Consider the following 15,122-nt stretch of genomic DNA (forward strand, 5'->3'; position numbering starts at 1 on the left):
AGGGATTTTACTAATCTTAGATAGAATAGATGAATTCGTTATACTGTCAATGCATTTTAGGATTACATGACTGATCCACTGTGTGCAGGTTACTCGCAAGGCCCAAATCTACTGTAGATCGCAAGCTAGAAAGATGTTAAATGTTCCGAAGTTCGTTCAACCTCTTCGTTGGCTATTATAACAATATGCTGTATATAGAGAAACATCATGGACCAAACATACAAAGAATTATCTTTCTTTTCACCTTATTTTCATTTGGTAGAAGCTTCGCAATCGTAACATCAAGGACGACATCAACAGTAACGTTAACAATAATTATAGGTGCTAGGAACAAGGATTAAAAACTTGGAAAAACACAATGAACTGAGCTTAAATATGCAAACAATTCAGAGACAATTCTGTAAAAAGGAGAAAGAGAAATATGAGAAACAATGTGGAAAGGAGTGCTGAGACTTAAAGAAGTAGGTGATATTTTTTTTTTTGTCGCTATGAGAGGAAGGAAGAGTACGGCGATGTAGAGATAAGGGAAAGATAGAATGGAGGCAGAGGGGAATTAGAGTAGGTAAAGCACTGTCGAACTTGATATAATAACCATCACGAAGATGACAGCTAAAAAATACTTTCAGATGTTTCTTTTAATGACATGTCATGGCTTAATTCGCATGTGCCAATCAATGCACATCAATGCTTGTGTTCCAAAAGCTAAATGCCATAAAGGCCTGTCTATTCCCACAAGAGACCATGACCAATGCCCTTGTCATACATGTTTCTCTTTCTTTATCATATCAGGCAGCTCAAAAAGCCAAATATTATGTGGAGTAATTACAAAAAGCAGGAGCTGCATCTTAAAGAAACTGTTTTCATCTCATTAACCGTAACTGTTAATGTACTCAGTTCTAGCTTTACAGCTACCTGTATTGAAATGACAAAAAAAAATATATCCTGCTGTTGCTGAGACTGTAGTATGGGACGAGAGGCACAGCTGGATGCATGAATGTTTCTTTGAACATGAAACATGTAAGTGAACGCATGCTGCTGAAACAAGGGGATGATATGAAGCCTGGCAAATGCTTTTAACACACACATGCAGCTTCATCTCTGATTCAGAGGGAGGCAGGATGCTAATGAGGTTCTGTAGTTGTGTGTGTGTGTGTGTGTGTGTGTGTGTGTGTGTGCGCGTGTGCGTGCACAGAAGGTGTTTTTATGTGTCTCTGAGTAAAGTGTGAGCAGTAGGTTCAAGGCAGAATTTAAGCGAGAATAGACAACAAGGAGGGGATTTGAAAGTGGTTTTGTGTGTGTGTGTGTGTGGGGAAAGTGTTCTGTTTTGTTTATATAGCCTGTTACACTGGTTTTCATCAAAGCAGTGTTATTATAATAACTAGGTAGTTTGCCAGGTAAAGTTATGTGATGTGTGTTCAGAGGATTTTTTTTTGACCCCAATTTGTTGTTCATTTTGATAATTATGTCCCAGCCACAACATTTTTCATCACTTTAGGTCTGCTGAGAGAACAAGAGGACAGCTTGATTTTGTGTGTGTGTGTGTGTGTGTGTGTGTGTGTGCGTGTGTGCATAGGGCTGGGGATTATGGCTGGCCTCAATCGTCGATGCAGATCACTTCTCCGCTGCGTTGCTCCCTCCTTCCCATCATAAGCTCTGCCTCTCGCTCTTTTTTGACTGACATTGGAGGCCCATTCAGCACTAAAGAAACACACACACATGGATCACATTTAACTTTTACAGTCAGACAAGACGGATCTAGCTCTTCCATTCCAAAGGACAATCCCTACTGTTTAAATAAACCCGTCTTTTAATCATTTCCCCCTTTCATTTTGCTGCCTTTTCTTTTTCATTTTTAATACTTTCCTGCTTGTCACTGGCTTTTAGCTCAACTTTCTCCTATCTCTTCATTTTTTCCAGTTCTTCTCTTATTCCAGGTGTTTGTCTCTTGTCCTGCATTGTTTTGTTTCATTTATCTTACAAATAAAACCACTGGCGATGAACAAAGCAGTGCACTTCTGTTCACATTTTAATGTCCTTATGCATAAAAATCACATCATTACAACAATGTAAAAATTTCAGACTTGTTTATGTAGAAAACACACACACACACACACAATCATTGTGACTCCTGATTCCAAATAGTGAATCATATCATACTGCAGCCTGTCAGCACATGCCCAGTGGTGTTACAGTTATGTTTTAAAAGAAAAAATTGGAATCTTTTCAAACCTACAATGACTGAGTGTTATGGTGTGAATGAGATTTGGGTCCTTTTTACTCACATCTGTTTTGTTCCACTGTAGATTAGCTTTGGTTTACAAATTATTGCTGTTCTAATACTGACTGGGTCAGATTTATCAAAGGCATTTTATTCAAAGCTTCTTGACTTGACTTCTGTTTTCACACTTAAGTCAGCACTCAGGACCATTTCAAGGATTGTTTGGGAAACAGGCTTATAATCGCAGGTTTGCCTTCACATAGAAGAATTCCTTCTGACACGTGACTCGATTGCGCAATACCATGTGCCACGTTTATGGACACAAGTTTGCAAATTGCAGGCAATAGGTTCCTCCATTTGCTCAAATCTATTATTTTACTTTGGTACCAACATGCAGCAGGTAAAGGACATCGATTTTTGAACAACAATCCTTGCCATATAGGATATTTTTCATGATATTGACCCATGGTCATGAATTGGTGCAAAAAAAAGAAGAAGAAAATATTCAAATATGGGAGTCTCCTGAGCCATTCATTCATCATTCAGTCAGTGCTTTATCCTGCTCAGAGTGAGACTGAGACCAAAAGATAAAATAGGCAATAGATCAGAATTTTCACTTTCATTTCCTGGCAACTTTGGTGGCAGATGATCCAGACTTTCAGTGAGCAAAGGAACTGAAACAGATAAAAGAAAATAAGACTAAATATTTGGATTTACAGCATATGCTCTTAGTGCCTCCTGGGGGTCCAGCGGCAGGATCCTGCGCTCTCTTTGCCACAGCCTGGGTTCAATTCCTGGGCAGAGAGCTAACCCAGCCACTGAAGAGTTAACTCTCAGTGCCAGTCCCAAGCCCAGATTAAATGGGAGGGTTGGCATCCTGTGTAAAACCAGCACCAAATTGAAACATGCGGACAAAATGATCCACTGTGGTGAACCCAAACTGAGAGCAGCCAAAACAACAGCATATGCCCTTACCCAGATCTACTTACATTTATCTCATTGTACGCAACTGAGCATTAAGGGCCTTACTCAAGAGCCCAGGTTTGGCGCTTTGGTCCTGGGATTTGAAATCACAACCTTCCAATCACTAGTCCAACCCCTTATCCTCTGAGCTACTTGGCCTCAAATTGCCACAAAGTCTCTGCATCTGATCACTTGACAAATGGGTGAGTTCAATTTAAACAAAAGTTGCCATGTTATAAACACATGTAGATGTAAATATCAGAAAAATAAAAGGGAATTCTGATGTACTGTCTCATATTCATCTGTTGATCTCAAATCTAAATGTTGAACCTTGCTGTTCCAATACTTTCAGATAGAACTGTATTTTAATGCATTCATGGTCTATGGCAATGTCTATTTTCTAGTACTACAGTAATGCTGTAATATAATACCATAAAGTGATGTATTAGGAAATGGATGACATTGCATTTTGTTGCTACATACTGCATTTATAATCTCTCAACTTATACAGTGATTTACTGTTCAATGCATTAGCTAGTCATGAAAGACGTCCTTATGTAAGTTTATCAGAGATTAGGATGAGGTGACAGTCTAGCAAAAGTAGGTCTGACCTCTTATTTCATTTAAACTATTGTATGATTTTTAGACATCAATTTTCAAGCTCAAAAGTTGTCAGTTAGCTATTTATGTGCACCTTATACATCAGCGCTGGCAAGTTCTTGAGTCAGATTGGTCAGATGGAGTTGTTTAATTTCATACAATGGCTTGGATTATGTAATATCAAGCAAATTCAGAGGTGAGGTTTATTAAGCATTTTGTGGAAGAAGTCTCAACAGCCGTAACTTTTTCTGACACTGAAACGTCTTCTTGGTTTCTCGATGACATGGCAAGCTGCATTTCTTTCTTACTAACTTCAATAAAAAAAAACAAGGCTAGAGGGAAGACTTACAGGTATGTTTATAGCTGCTATAATCAGAGTGCTAACAGAAAGTACTAGTTTCACAGACATTCTACAACATTAAACATAATTATAAATGAATACAATGTATTATGTGTCGTTTCTTTTTTTTTTTTTTTTTTTTTATAAACAAGTAAAACCTGATGCTAAATCTAATCCTGATTAATAATTTGTTTGCCAGAAATACATATAAAATATACTTCAAAAAAAGGAAAGAAAATATTGATGAAAAAACTCATTTCACACATTAAACATTGTGAGCTTGACCCTGTTTTGTATCAATTCCAAAATCGAATCATCTTCATCTGCTGGTTACATTGATATCTCCATACAAATCGGCTAAAAATTCAGTCAACTGTTCTTGAGATATCGTGCTAATGCGAATCTTGGAATGATGGACGGACAACCTGCAAACATAATGCCTCCTCCAGCTGAACAAATAAAAACATTAACATTGGCGTATTGCTAAATAGGAATAAAACACTTGCTGTTATTTAAAAACATCAGGCCAAATCCTACTTCCCCATCATTGATCCTATTCCTATGACAACACGCTCCATCACATTTTATTCCTTACCTATTAAACATAAACTTAAGTTTAAAATACATTATTGCCTCGGTGATGTGAATGCTACTATTTACGTATTGATTACACTGTGCAAAATGCTCATCAGAAATGATGCCCACATCCATTAACTGTACAGTAAAGGAAAATAAGGAAAGGGACCTTATCAACTTGTAATCTGATTCAGACCATTTCATAAACATTCTTTAGTGATTGGCAAAAAGAAAAGGAACAAACCAGGGTCTTAAATAACAAGCAAGATTTTTCCAGTCATGTACACACGGGACAAGGAAAATAACTTATATCTCACATTCAGATCTTTTTTATTTTTTTATTTATTGCACTCTCACTCAGCAAATCTGATCCGAGGGCATCAAATACTTGTATTCATTGCTTCACTGCGCAGGTTCTCTCCTGCATAAGCGCCTCCTCTCGTTCAGTTATCCAGAAAAATATTCAGTTGGCAGACAGCCTCTATGACCCCTGCCTGTCTAAACAACCACTTCGCTTACACAATTAATCACTCTCCTAGCGGCAAGAGGAACGAACCCACACAGAGCATCACTGTCAAATCATAACTTCACACCATGCACAAGTGCATGCTTAAAACACACACCGACACACGTTCTTGTACACATAAAAATGCCTTAAACTTTTAATTTATGATTTATGTACCTGTGTGTGTGTGTGTGTGTGTGTGTGCGTGTGCAGTGAGAGTCCTCCCACAGCAGTTCTGCACTGTATAAGGGTCCCACCGGGGGCTGATCTGGCTAATCTGATCTGGCTCTGATCCTGTACAGGAATTCAAGCATCGTCCCCTTGGACTGCTCCCAGACCTGCTTGTCCTCCAAACCAATCTCAGATTCTAAGCCACAAAATCCCATCTAAGGTTTACAAACACTGGAATCTAAGCATGGCACTGCCATATATTGTAGAAAAACAAAAGTTATGTTTACTTCCCCAGGGCCCTGATTAGATCTGAGGCTACCTGGGTCTAGCCAACATACACCACTCCAATATGCCCAAAGGAGATTCATAAGGTCAGTCAGCACAAATGAGAGTGTGTTTCATACTGTAAAAGTTCACAGAGCTTTGCATCCAGAATAAAAAAAATGTTGTTTAAGAAATAAAAAAAATGCTACTTGTCATCGTCTTGGATTCAGTTCATTTTTTTCTTTCTTTCAAAGGATCGCTGATAAGGAGAAATAAATCATTATGCTTGTTTCCTGGATTTATTCAGTCCACCATAGAGGTGCAAAAAACTGAGGCTGTCCATCTCACCCTTCAATCCGTGATTCCCTAAAGCCTCTGATCAGGATGGGAAATGTTGAGAAAACAAAACAAACTTGCAATCCATCTCAGGAATTCCTTGGTTTTGACACTATGCAATGTTTCAGTGTGAAGGGACTCCAGAGAAAGAGAGAGAAGGAGAGAGAGAGAGAGAGAGAGAGAGAGAGAGATTTCCACAGGAATTAGGGAGTAAAGGTCCTGGGTACTTCGACATGTGCACTTATTTCTCTTGCCAAGTGAAAGATGAATCCACTGAGGTTTGTGTCGGAGAGAGAGATGAAAGTGAGAGGGGGGTTAGTGAGGGTGAGAGAGAGAGGGGTGCTTTTTGCAGGCTGTCTCACTGGCTCCCACTTTTCACAGGAAACGGTTGGGTGATTTCCTCTTTTGTCATGCTTGCTCGCTTCACTTTATTCAGACTATTCACCTTGCCTTCTGTTCATATTATTCCTGATGACTTTATTATTTTGCTTTGGCAGCCAGGGAGGTTGTGTGTACCTTAAATTGCTCTCAGCTCTTCCCTCCTCTTCTTCCCTTTTTTCTGTGCTAAGCTGTTTCCTGATAGCCCCTCTTCTGTACCCCTTTCCCCTTTTCACTCTTCCTCTCTCCATTTATCAGGTTTATAACCTTCTCAGCCTGGATTTCTAAGCTTCTTCTGGCTTGATTTCTAACATTTCTCTCTTTCTACTTTCACTCGCTTCTCTCTCTTCATTCTTTCTCCCTCTTAGTGTGTGTTTTTTGTCCATGGCATCTATCAATCAGGGTTTTTTGGGGCGGCCGTTGCGAGGGAGGTTCTCCACCGTGTTGCTGAGGCGGTATTTGACGATGATGCTGTGCACTGTAGATTTTGGCATGTGCAGCTCCTGTCCAATAGACCCTTCCGACCTGCCGTCCTTCCAAAGGTCCACCACACGCTGGCGCTGTAGGACGTTGTGCTCTTTGGTCTTCAGGCAGAGTGGGGCTTCTGTGGGGGCACAAAGGTGGCAGACTGTAGACACTGGCGGGGCAGCGAGTGGATTAGCAGCAGCAGCAAGATCAGAATGAGTGGAACAGTATCAGTCCTCAAAATATATATATCAGTGGGCAAGAGGAAGGCATGAGGCCTTTAGAATAAAAAAAAAAACTGCACGTACAAGAGGCATCTTGATATCCAAACAACTTTAATTCCCAAATTTTTATTTCCACTCCGTGGACACAGCAAATTTTAGTTTGATGTCCTTGTGATAAAATGTGCACAGTGATATGACTGGCTTATTATGTCTGGGTTTTATGAGGTTAAGCCAGAAAACAACAGACATATTAAAATAACTGAGTATGTGAAGCTCAAAACTAACAGGCTCCATGTATGTGCCCTATGAACTTTAAATAAAAAAAAAAATCACTCTTGCATATTTTAACAATTTTCACAAAAACTGAATGATGGAAATAGGTTAAGGAGTTCAGACTTTTCCTTTCCATCTGTCTCAGGCTCTTTAACTTTCCCTCCATTTCTCATCTTTTCCCCCCAATATTTCTCTCTTCTTTTTTTTATTTAGTCTGCTGCGTTTTGAGGCTCTCTTCTCAGCTAAGTTTACATCGGGGTCACAACAGTCGTCTCAATCAGGGCCTGAAGCACTCAAATGGGCCCCATGCGTGGCGTATTTTTAGCCCAGTCAGGGGGCAGCGCAGAGCCCCGTCTGCCTTTATACCAACCCTGCTTAGAAAAGAGCACATTTTCTCCTGTGTTTCTTTTTCTTTTTCCCCTGGTCTCTTAAAAATATCCCTGGTCTGTGGAGAAAAAATGTTCCCTCGGCTGAGCAATTCCTGGCACGGCTAGGGCAGTGGATCAGAGTAATGACATTTTCAGAAAAAGCTCCATTGCACTAAAAAACGGGGCTAGTGCATCTCCCACAAATACACAATCAGCAGTGCACGGGAACATGAGAACTCTTTTAGGTTCAAAGTGTTCACTGGTTGCATTTGGGATTTCGAACAAACAAAATACAAGCATAATCAATCACATTTGTTCTATGTGTACTCTGAACATATTTATGCTCTTACAAACTAACGTTTTCTATCACAGAGAGTTGGACCAGAGGAATAGGAAGAAAAATTATGTAGCCAAAGTTGCTCAGAGGCATTTTCAAATCAAAATGCAACCACTTCATTTAAAACTGTTATTAACAGATTTACATTTTGCAAAATAATGCAAAACAGATTTTATAATAAAGGACAGACGATTGAATATTTAAGGCTATTCATTTACATATAGCCAATTCAAGAGCTTGCTATGGTTTATCCATGGCACATGTGACTAACGCAAAACCAAGTTTTATTTTTGATTGTATTCAACTGAAACTTTCAAACATACAGTATATCACACAGCCACAAGTTTTGACATAACGCTACCTGATCACATTGTGGGCAAAATTACATCTAAAATGGAATATAATTAACTTTTAAAATGCCTTCTTTGTAGTGAATAATTTTGCCTGATATATACTGAAATATCACAAAACCTTAGAATTTAATAAAAAATAGATACTGAAAGCATATATTCAAATATACTGAAAAAAACATGTTGTATAGCTACTGCTGACCTGTACAACCAAACTCTATATGCGGCCTGTACACAGCTGGTGCTAAACATTGGCACCTTGAGAGTCAAGCTAATATTACTATTTCTTATTAGTTGAGTAGGCAATATTAATATTCCAAAACAAGGCACAAGCAATACTGTGGATACAGAGTAACTAATTTTATAACCTTAAGTCCATAAACTCATAACGTATGTGAATTACTGAAACGTTGAAACAACTTGAGCTGTTTGTTCTGCCAAGCCCTCAAGGAGTTGCATGATGGACATGATCAATAGTCAGAGTGTTGGCTCCTGAACATCTTGCTCTAATTACAACATAATGCCTTAGGCGAAGTTTGAAGGCTATTGAAATATAGCCTGGCTATCCATCACCTTTCTCTGGCACTTCGCTGCCACAGCGAAGAGTGAAGTGAGCCACAGATATGGTTGCAGAGCCCGTTGGCAAAAAAAAGTAAACTGCTTCACTGTGCTGCAGAACCGGGCAGAAGGCTCATATGATCAGTCCCATGGAAGATGAAGAATGACTGCCTTGACCATGCTGGAACGCAGAGTAATAGAGCGAGCAGCAGGCACAGGACAAACGCAACAGGGCAAAGAAATGCAGAGCTCAGGAAAGCTTAGGAGCCTACAGCTTCCTTATCTACAGAGACAGACCCTGATATACATTCAGTGACTACACCTCTAAGCCTGAAGCCCATGCTGGAGGAGAGTATGGATAGCCCACCTCCACTTAAGTTACGACCTAATAAAAACAGCATGAATTCTGGCTGCTCTGACAGATACAGCAACAGAGACTGAGATCTTTAACTCTGTTATAAACACTGATTGTCTAGACACTGTCACACTAGTGGTACAGGCTGATGAAGACCCGCCCATAAATCTCTGTGTGGGATACAGATAAATATAAAAGAGCTGGCATGGTATGGGTGCTATAGTGAAGATTTTATCCCTAACATTGGGCACAGATGCATCTGCCCTTAATGAAACACAAACTTGCATCTTGTCTGCCATCAGTAAAGTATTTGTTCAGTGAATGTTTTGCATGGCTTGCCCAATTATGCAGCTGGATCATGCACCTAACAATACGACTGCAGGGAAATCTCCAGCTTGGAACAAATTGAGCTGAACAGGACCTTTTCAGCTGCACATGTCAGATATAATAATAAGTGCTTATCAAAGATGATTGATGCTGACCATAGATCTTAGGTATGCATTTCCACATCTTAGTTGCTATGGGATACAGCATAGTAGCCTTTATGGGTCACACATACATTACTGCACAGTGAAAGTTTTTCTTTGCATATCCCATCCTTGGAGGGTTGGGGTCAGAGCACAGGGTCAGCCATAATGCAGTGCCCCTGGAGCAAGAGGGAATTGGAGGCTTGCTAAATGGCCCAACGGTGGCAGCTTGAATCCCAAATCTTCCGATTAACAACCCAGAGCCTTAACCACTGGGACTACCAATTCCTCTATTTTCACAACAGCAGTTTGTCCGTTCCTTTCTTTTGGGTTACTTTTACACACAGGGTGTTTGCACAGTAGTTGTGAGTTATCTTAGAGTACTTGTCCATATGTCTTTACATAACAGCAAGTATTTAGACAGAAAAATGGCCTGGTCTCACCATTAAGTCAATCAAAGATAGTGACATGGCAATATATCACAATCAATAAATGGATCAACCTATACAGAGGAAAATGTGCCCTGACCAACCCTGTGTCCAGTCAGGGTTCTCACAGTTAGGACTGTCTGGAGTGATGGCTAGTTGCTTCAATGCGTTGGGGAGCACCATAAATGGGCTTTACTTTCTAAAGACAAGTTAACTCATTGGATAAAGAGCCCAATATCAGCACTGAGTCATCCTCAATAAATCACAGTGTCAACACTTGAGTCATTTTCCTCCTCTGTAGCCTAAGAAACAGTATCAACACCTGTTCCATGATACACAGATGCCTCTTGCCCAATCAGTCCATAATGAAAGGAAGTAAAACCGAAGGATATGTATGTCACCATTGTACTACAACAGAGTGGAGAACTGCCAAGCCACCTGGGTCACTGGGATTGACAAGAATAGCCAGAGGATAAGCGTGACATGAATTTGTTATTGGTACTCATCAAGGAAGCAAGTATTCAAGAGTGTATCCAAAGGAAACCATCGTGGAGGTCTTCCATTAAGTCATAGAACCATACTTAGATGGTTCCAGCTATGGTTCCATGACTTTTCCATTACCAGGGTTCAAAAATATGGAAAACAGTCTCTTATAACAGGTCTGTTCACACAGTGAAATGAAAGGAAAGAAGTGCTATACAATACATTCCTTCTTGTTCACTCTACCCTTATTTTGGTGCTTAAAGACAAGTTTTGCGGTGGTCTTCTTAACATACTAAAGTTCTATAGGACATTAGGACTGCGTTAGGAAACACTGCTTTAAAAATTGTAAATGTGCAACTTCTACAGTGTCAATAGAGCCAAAGGGCATTTGCAAGTAGAAATTAGATGTGGATGAAGTTATATCAATAATACAAGAGGCAGCATTTCTTCTTGCTCATTAGTTAACAGGAAATGTCAGCAGTGAGTTGAATTTAATCCAGATTAGCTGCTATCTACAATCTCACTGAAAAAGTACACATATACGCCTTCCCAGAACGTGAAAATAAATCGAATAATCTGGGACAGAAAGTGAAATGCTGATGGAGAGGTGTGGTGAGGAAAACTAGAACTCTTTCAGCACTGCTGAAACCAAAATGGGGAACCTATAATCATAAAAACAAACATAGTACAAGTTTGTTTAAATGCATGCCATATTAAGTCAAATCACTTGCCAGACAATTTGGCAGATATAAAACAGATATTTTAAGGTTGTAAGTCTTTTATGCACAGACAAATGATCTGTGTTCCTGCATCCTAGACCTCATTTGTTTTATGACATTATTAAATGCATTCCTTAGCCCTGACAAATTGATTGTCAAGGTGACTGACAACATACTGTTGCAGTATAATTTGCGCTTTTTACAACATGCTTCCATATTTTTCAAAAGTCAAACTCTAAAAGCCATCAAAATATACTAAGAAGTACATAAAACTAATGTGTGTGTGTGTGTGTGTTACAATGCCTCTGTGTGGATTCAATATTTTTTACCTATCAAATCTTGTGTGGAAACCACAAACACTCCACAGTTCTAAGGGCACAGCAAAATTCCACGTTCACTAATATTTGCTTAAATTAGTGAAATTTTCCTTTAAATTTCATTACAAACAAACCGCTCACTTACTGAACAGCCAAGGACTTTCTTTGCTATGTTAAAAAGGAAGGTCTAGTAGACCTAAATAGTAGGTTTTAATTGGCTGCAATAAAGATCATTTCACATTTGAGCTTCATTCTCAAAAAAATAATTTCAACCCCAAAACAAATCACATTAAAAATACTAAAAAGGTTTGATTAGAGTGATTAAGGTTTGATAAAGGTTTACTATCTTTGCAGCTTAGCAACCTAATATCTAAAGTTCTTTCTGTAGGTTTATAAAAGACCAGGGTCGAAGAACAAACTCCAGCTCTGATCAAATGAACCAACCTGTGATGAACCTTGCATCGAAGATTTTGGAGAAGACCTTTGTATGAATGGAACAGCAGTGCTCACCTGATATGAACGAGCCTGGAGGCATCTGGCTGTAGTTGGCCGCAGCCAGAGCCATGGCTGGTGGCGCTGGGGTGAAAGGGGGGCCATAGTTCTGTGGAGTTGCATACGGTCCAGGTGGGATGGGCTGGACAGAAGGAGGACCATGATTGAATAGTTTACTTTAAAAATATCAGGTGTGTTCATGGTGCATGTGTGTGAGCATTTACCGGTGGTGTGTGTGTCTCATTGCCCTTGTTGGCCAGTCTGCTAAGGATGCTCCTCTCAGACATCTGCAGGCGTGCTGCGATTGGTGGGACTCTGGACAGTGTGGCAGGAAGCCGCGTTACATCAGCTTTCATATCGCTGAGCAGCTCCTCCAGTTGGTTGAGAACTGCAATTAAACATTTGTACAACATGATCAGAAAAGTGTTGAAAGGTGTGTATTCAGTTTTTATTTTCAGTGGAGCTTTTTTTAATTGACCCTGTCAGTTTTACAATGCAGTTTTTCAGAATTCCAGATGTGGATTTAGATGCCTAATAAGCAAGCGAGAGGCAAGAGCAGCAAGGAAGAACTCTATAAGATACTACGACATACTCCTACAATACTAAAACTACTACTAGTACTGCTTGTGTTGAAGAGTTCAGTATGAGAATCAGAGACTTTATGATTACAGCAGCAGTTAATTGGTACAAATCTACAAAAAGAATCTTTTTCTACAAAAGAAAGTTTAGACTTCATTTCTGGGCAGAATTGGATTTGAGAAGTATTAATAGTAGGGGACTAACCACTGAATAATACCTGAATTACCAAAGGAAGTCACTGATGTGTAGGAAGGCATGGCTTTAAAATGGAAAGTTTAATATAAACTAAATTAAAATGAAAACCTCTTGCTCATTTCAGTTTAAGACTCTCTATGAATATATTAATGTATTTGCACCTTCTGCCAGTGAGCAGGAAATGTGATGAGTCATCTAGCTCAGACTAAACCCCATGCTGTGCCTTTAAGAAAGTGTATGCAATTATGTCTATTATTATTATTATTATTATTATTATTATTTACAGTTATTACGGTTATGAAATCTAATAACAAGGGTAGCTAAGCTAGCTATTGGTGAGGTAAGTAACATAATGGTAAGTGAAATCTTGTTAGTAAGATTAAGGTATCCTGACATTACCTGCTTGTCTCTAATTCGACTCGCAGTGTACAGTACATATTAATGCCCAGATTTGTATTTATATAATAAAGGTTTGTGCGCAGATGTCATATCTTTGTGTATATGAAAATGCAGGGTTGTCACTGATTCCATATATAGAAATTAGATCAGCTCTAGGATGCACTTCCTTTAAGACCACAGACAACATTGTAGATGCGTTTTTAATTCCATCTTGCAGGCTAACTCATGTAAGCTTATCTGATAGGGTATCTCAGAGGTTTTTTAAGTCATATTTGTAAAAGATTAAAAATCTTGCATGTTAACATTAACTAAAGACATGCTCCTGATGCTCCTTGCCCAGTGTGGAGCTACCCATCATTTGTGAAACTAGCAGTGGAAAGACAGCAGGAAAATAGTATTGCTAGTATTATCATTTCCCCTGGTATTATTAACTGCTGAATGATTTAAGCTCAATTCACACAAGAACGAATGGAGCATATAATTTCCACTCTGTTTAAATAAATTCTTGATTACTTTTGTGCATTCTTTTTATTTTCTCTGGAATAAATCCAGTGATGCTGTATCAATTATATGCTGCACAATGCACTCAGGAAAGCAAAGCCATGGAGAACATTACAACATGGGCAAGTAAGTAAAAATAACAATTACACATATTAGAAAATAGTGAATCAACACACTCCCTAAACTTCTCCAAATGCTGCACTTTATTCATTTTGCTTAACTTTAATGCAGTTATTTATTTACACAGTCTAAGGAGGAGCAGGCCAGGTTTTTGTTTCACTGCATGTTTTATACTGGATATAACTGTGTATGTGACAGAGAACCATGAATCTTCAACCATAGATTACTACTAAACTCTACAAGAAATGAGCAAGAGCCTAAAAAACTGAACAAATTCTTACTCTGTGTGTTTTAACACACACAAAATAAAATAACTTCTTGTAAGCTGTATTTTGTAGGTAATAAACTGCAGTTTGTTCGCATTCTTTATATGTTCACTGATCAGGGTGCCCGTTGTGGTTGTCATTAAATGAAAGCTGAAGTCAAAGCAATGTTCAGGTATAAACTTGCTGCTTCGTTTCAAAGCACATGTAAACAGTCCCAGAGCTGCACGTCTCATGCAAAAATAGCCTTGGTTCTTGTTTGAAATTCTATGTAAATGCATCATCAGTGCATATAAAAGATCTGCATGGCTGCGCACGTGTGTACCGATGAAGCCTGATTAAAACGCAGTAAGCTTTTAATAAGTAGCAATGTGTGTGCAAAAAGTTGTTTCTGTTTTACTCTACTATTCAACATCAATATTATAATGTTTCGTCCTTGAAATGAAACAGTGTTTCATCTGGTTTTGTGGGTTATTTTTGGTAATCTGAGCCTCCTTAACTGGCCTTGGCCACCTCCTGGCCACTCCATTTATATAGCTCTGGAATTGCAACTTCTCATTATTTAAAAGATTTACAGTGGGTTTAACTTTATACCCACTCTTCAGATTCCGCATGCTAGTCGAAATGTATATGGCAGATTGTGATTTGAAAAATTAGATAAGTATTTAAGCACAAAAAGCAGCAAGAGTAAAAGTGATGAGCCAACTAAAACAAGAGCCATAAGTGGCTTGTTTGTCTTTGTCGATTAAGATAGCACACAGAGCTGTGGTTCTCAGAATATTTTTAGCTGAAAATGCCTTTTGTGGATGTGAGTGCTCTCATATCTTGGGGATGTTGTGAAATATGGCTTTCTTCCAGAAGCAGTGTTTTCGTGGATA

At 39.0% G+C, this 15,122-nt stretch overlaps 1 protein-coding gene across 3 annotated transcripts in view; it reads right to left on the reverse strand.

The window, feature by feature from the left end:
* Positions 1–1,143: 1,143 nt before the first annotated feature.
* The window catches only part of chd3 (chromodomain helicase DNA binding protein 3), a 42,278-nt gene continuing 28,299 nt past the window's right edge, over positions 1,144–15,122 (reverse strand). For 2 of the 3 annotated variants that reach the window (XM_058394695.1, XM_058394694.1), the window contains exons 38-40: positions 12,412–12,575; positions 12,206–12,329; positions 4,122–6,955 (exon numbers count right to left, since the gene is read on the reverse strand). In XM_058394695.1, coding sequence (XP_058250678.1) covers positions 6,750–6,955; positions 12,206–12,329; positions 12,412–12,575 — 494 coding nt within the window. In that variant the 3' untranslated portion in view covers positions 4,122–6,749. Of the gene's footprint in view, positions 1,699–4,121; positions 6,956–12,205; positions 12,330–12,411; positions 12,576–15,122 lie in introns of those variants that run through there. The other variant, XM_058394696.1, reaches the window with a different exon arrangement.

Source organism: Hemibagrus wyckioides, linkage group LG07 (genome assembly GCF_019097595.1).
Source record: "Hemibagrus wyckioides isolate EC202008001 linkage group LG07, SWU_Hwy_1.0, whole genome shotgun sequence".
Lineage (NCBI taxonomy): Eukaryota > Metazoa > Chordata > Actinopteri > Siluriformes > Bagridae > Hemibagrus > Hemibagrus wyckioides.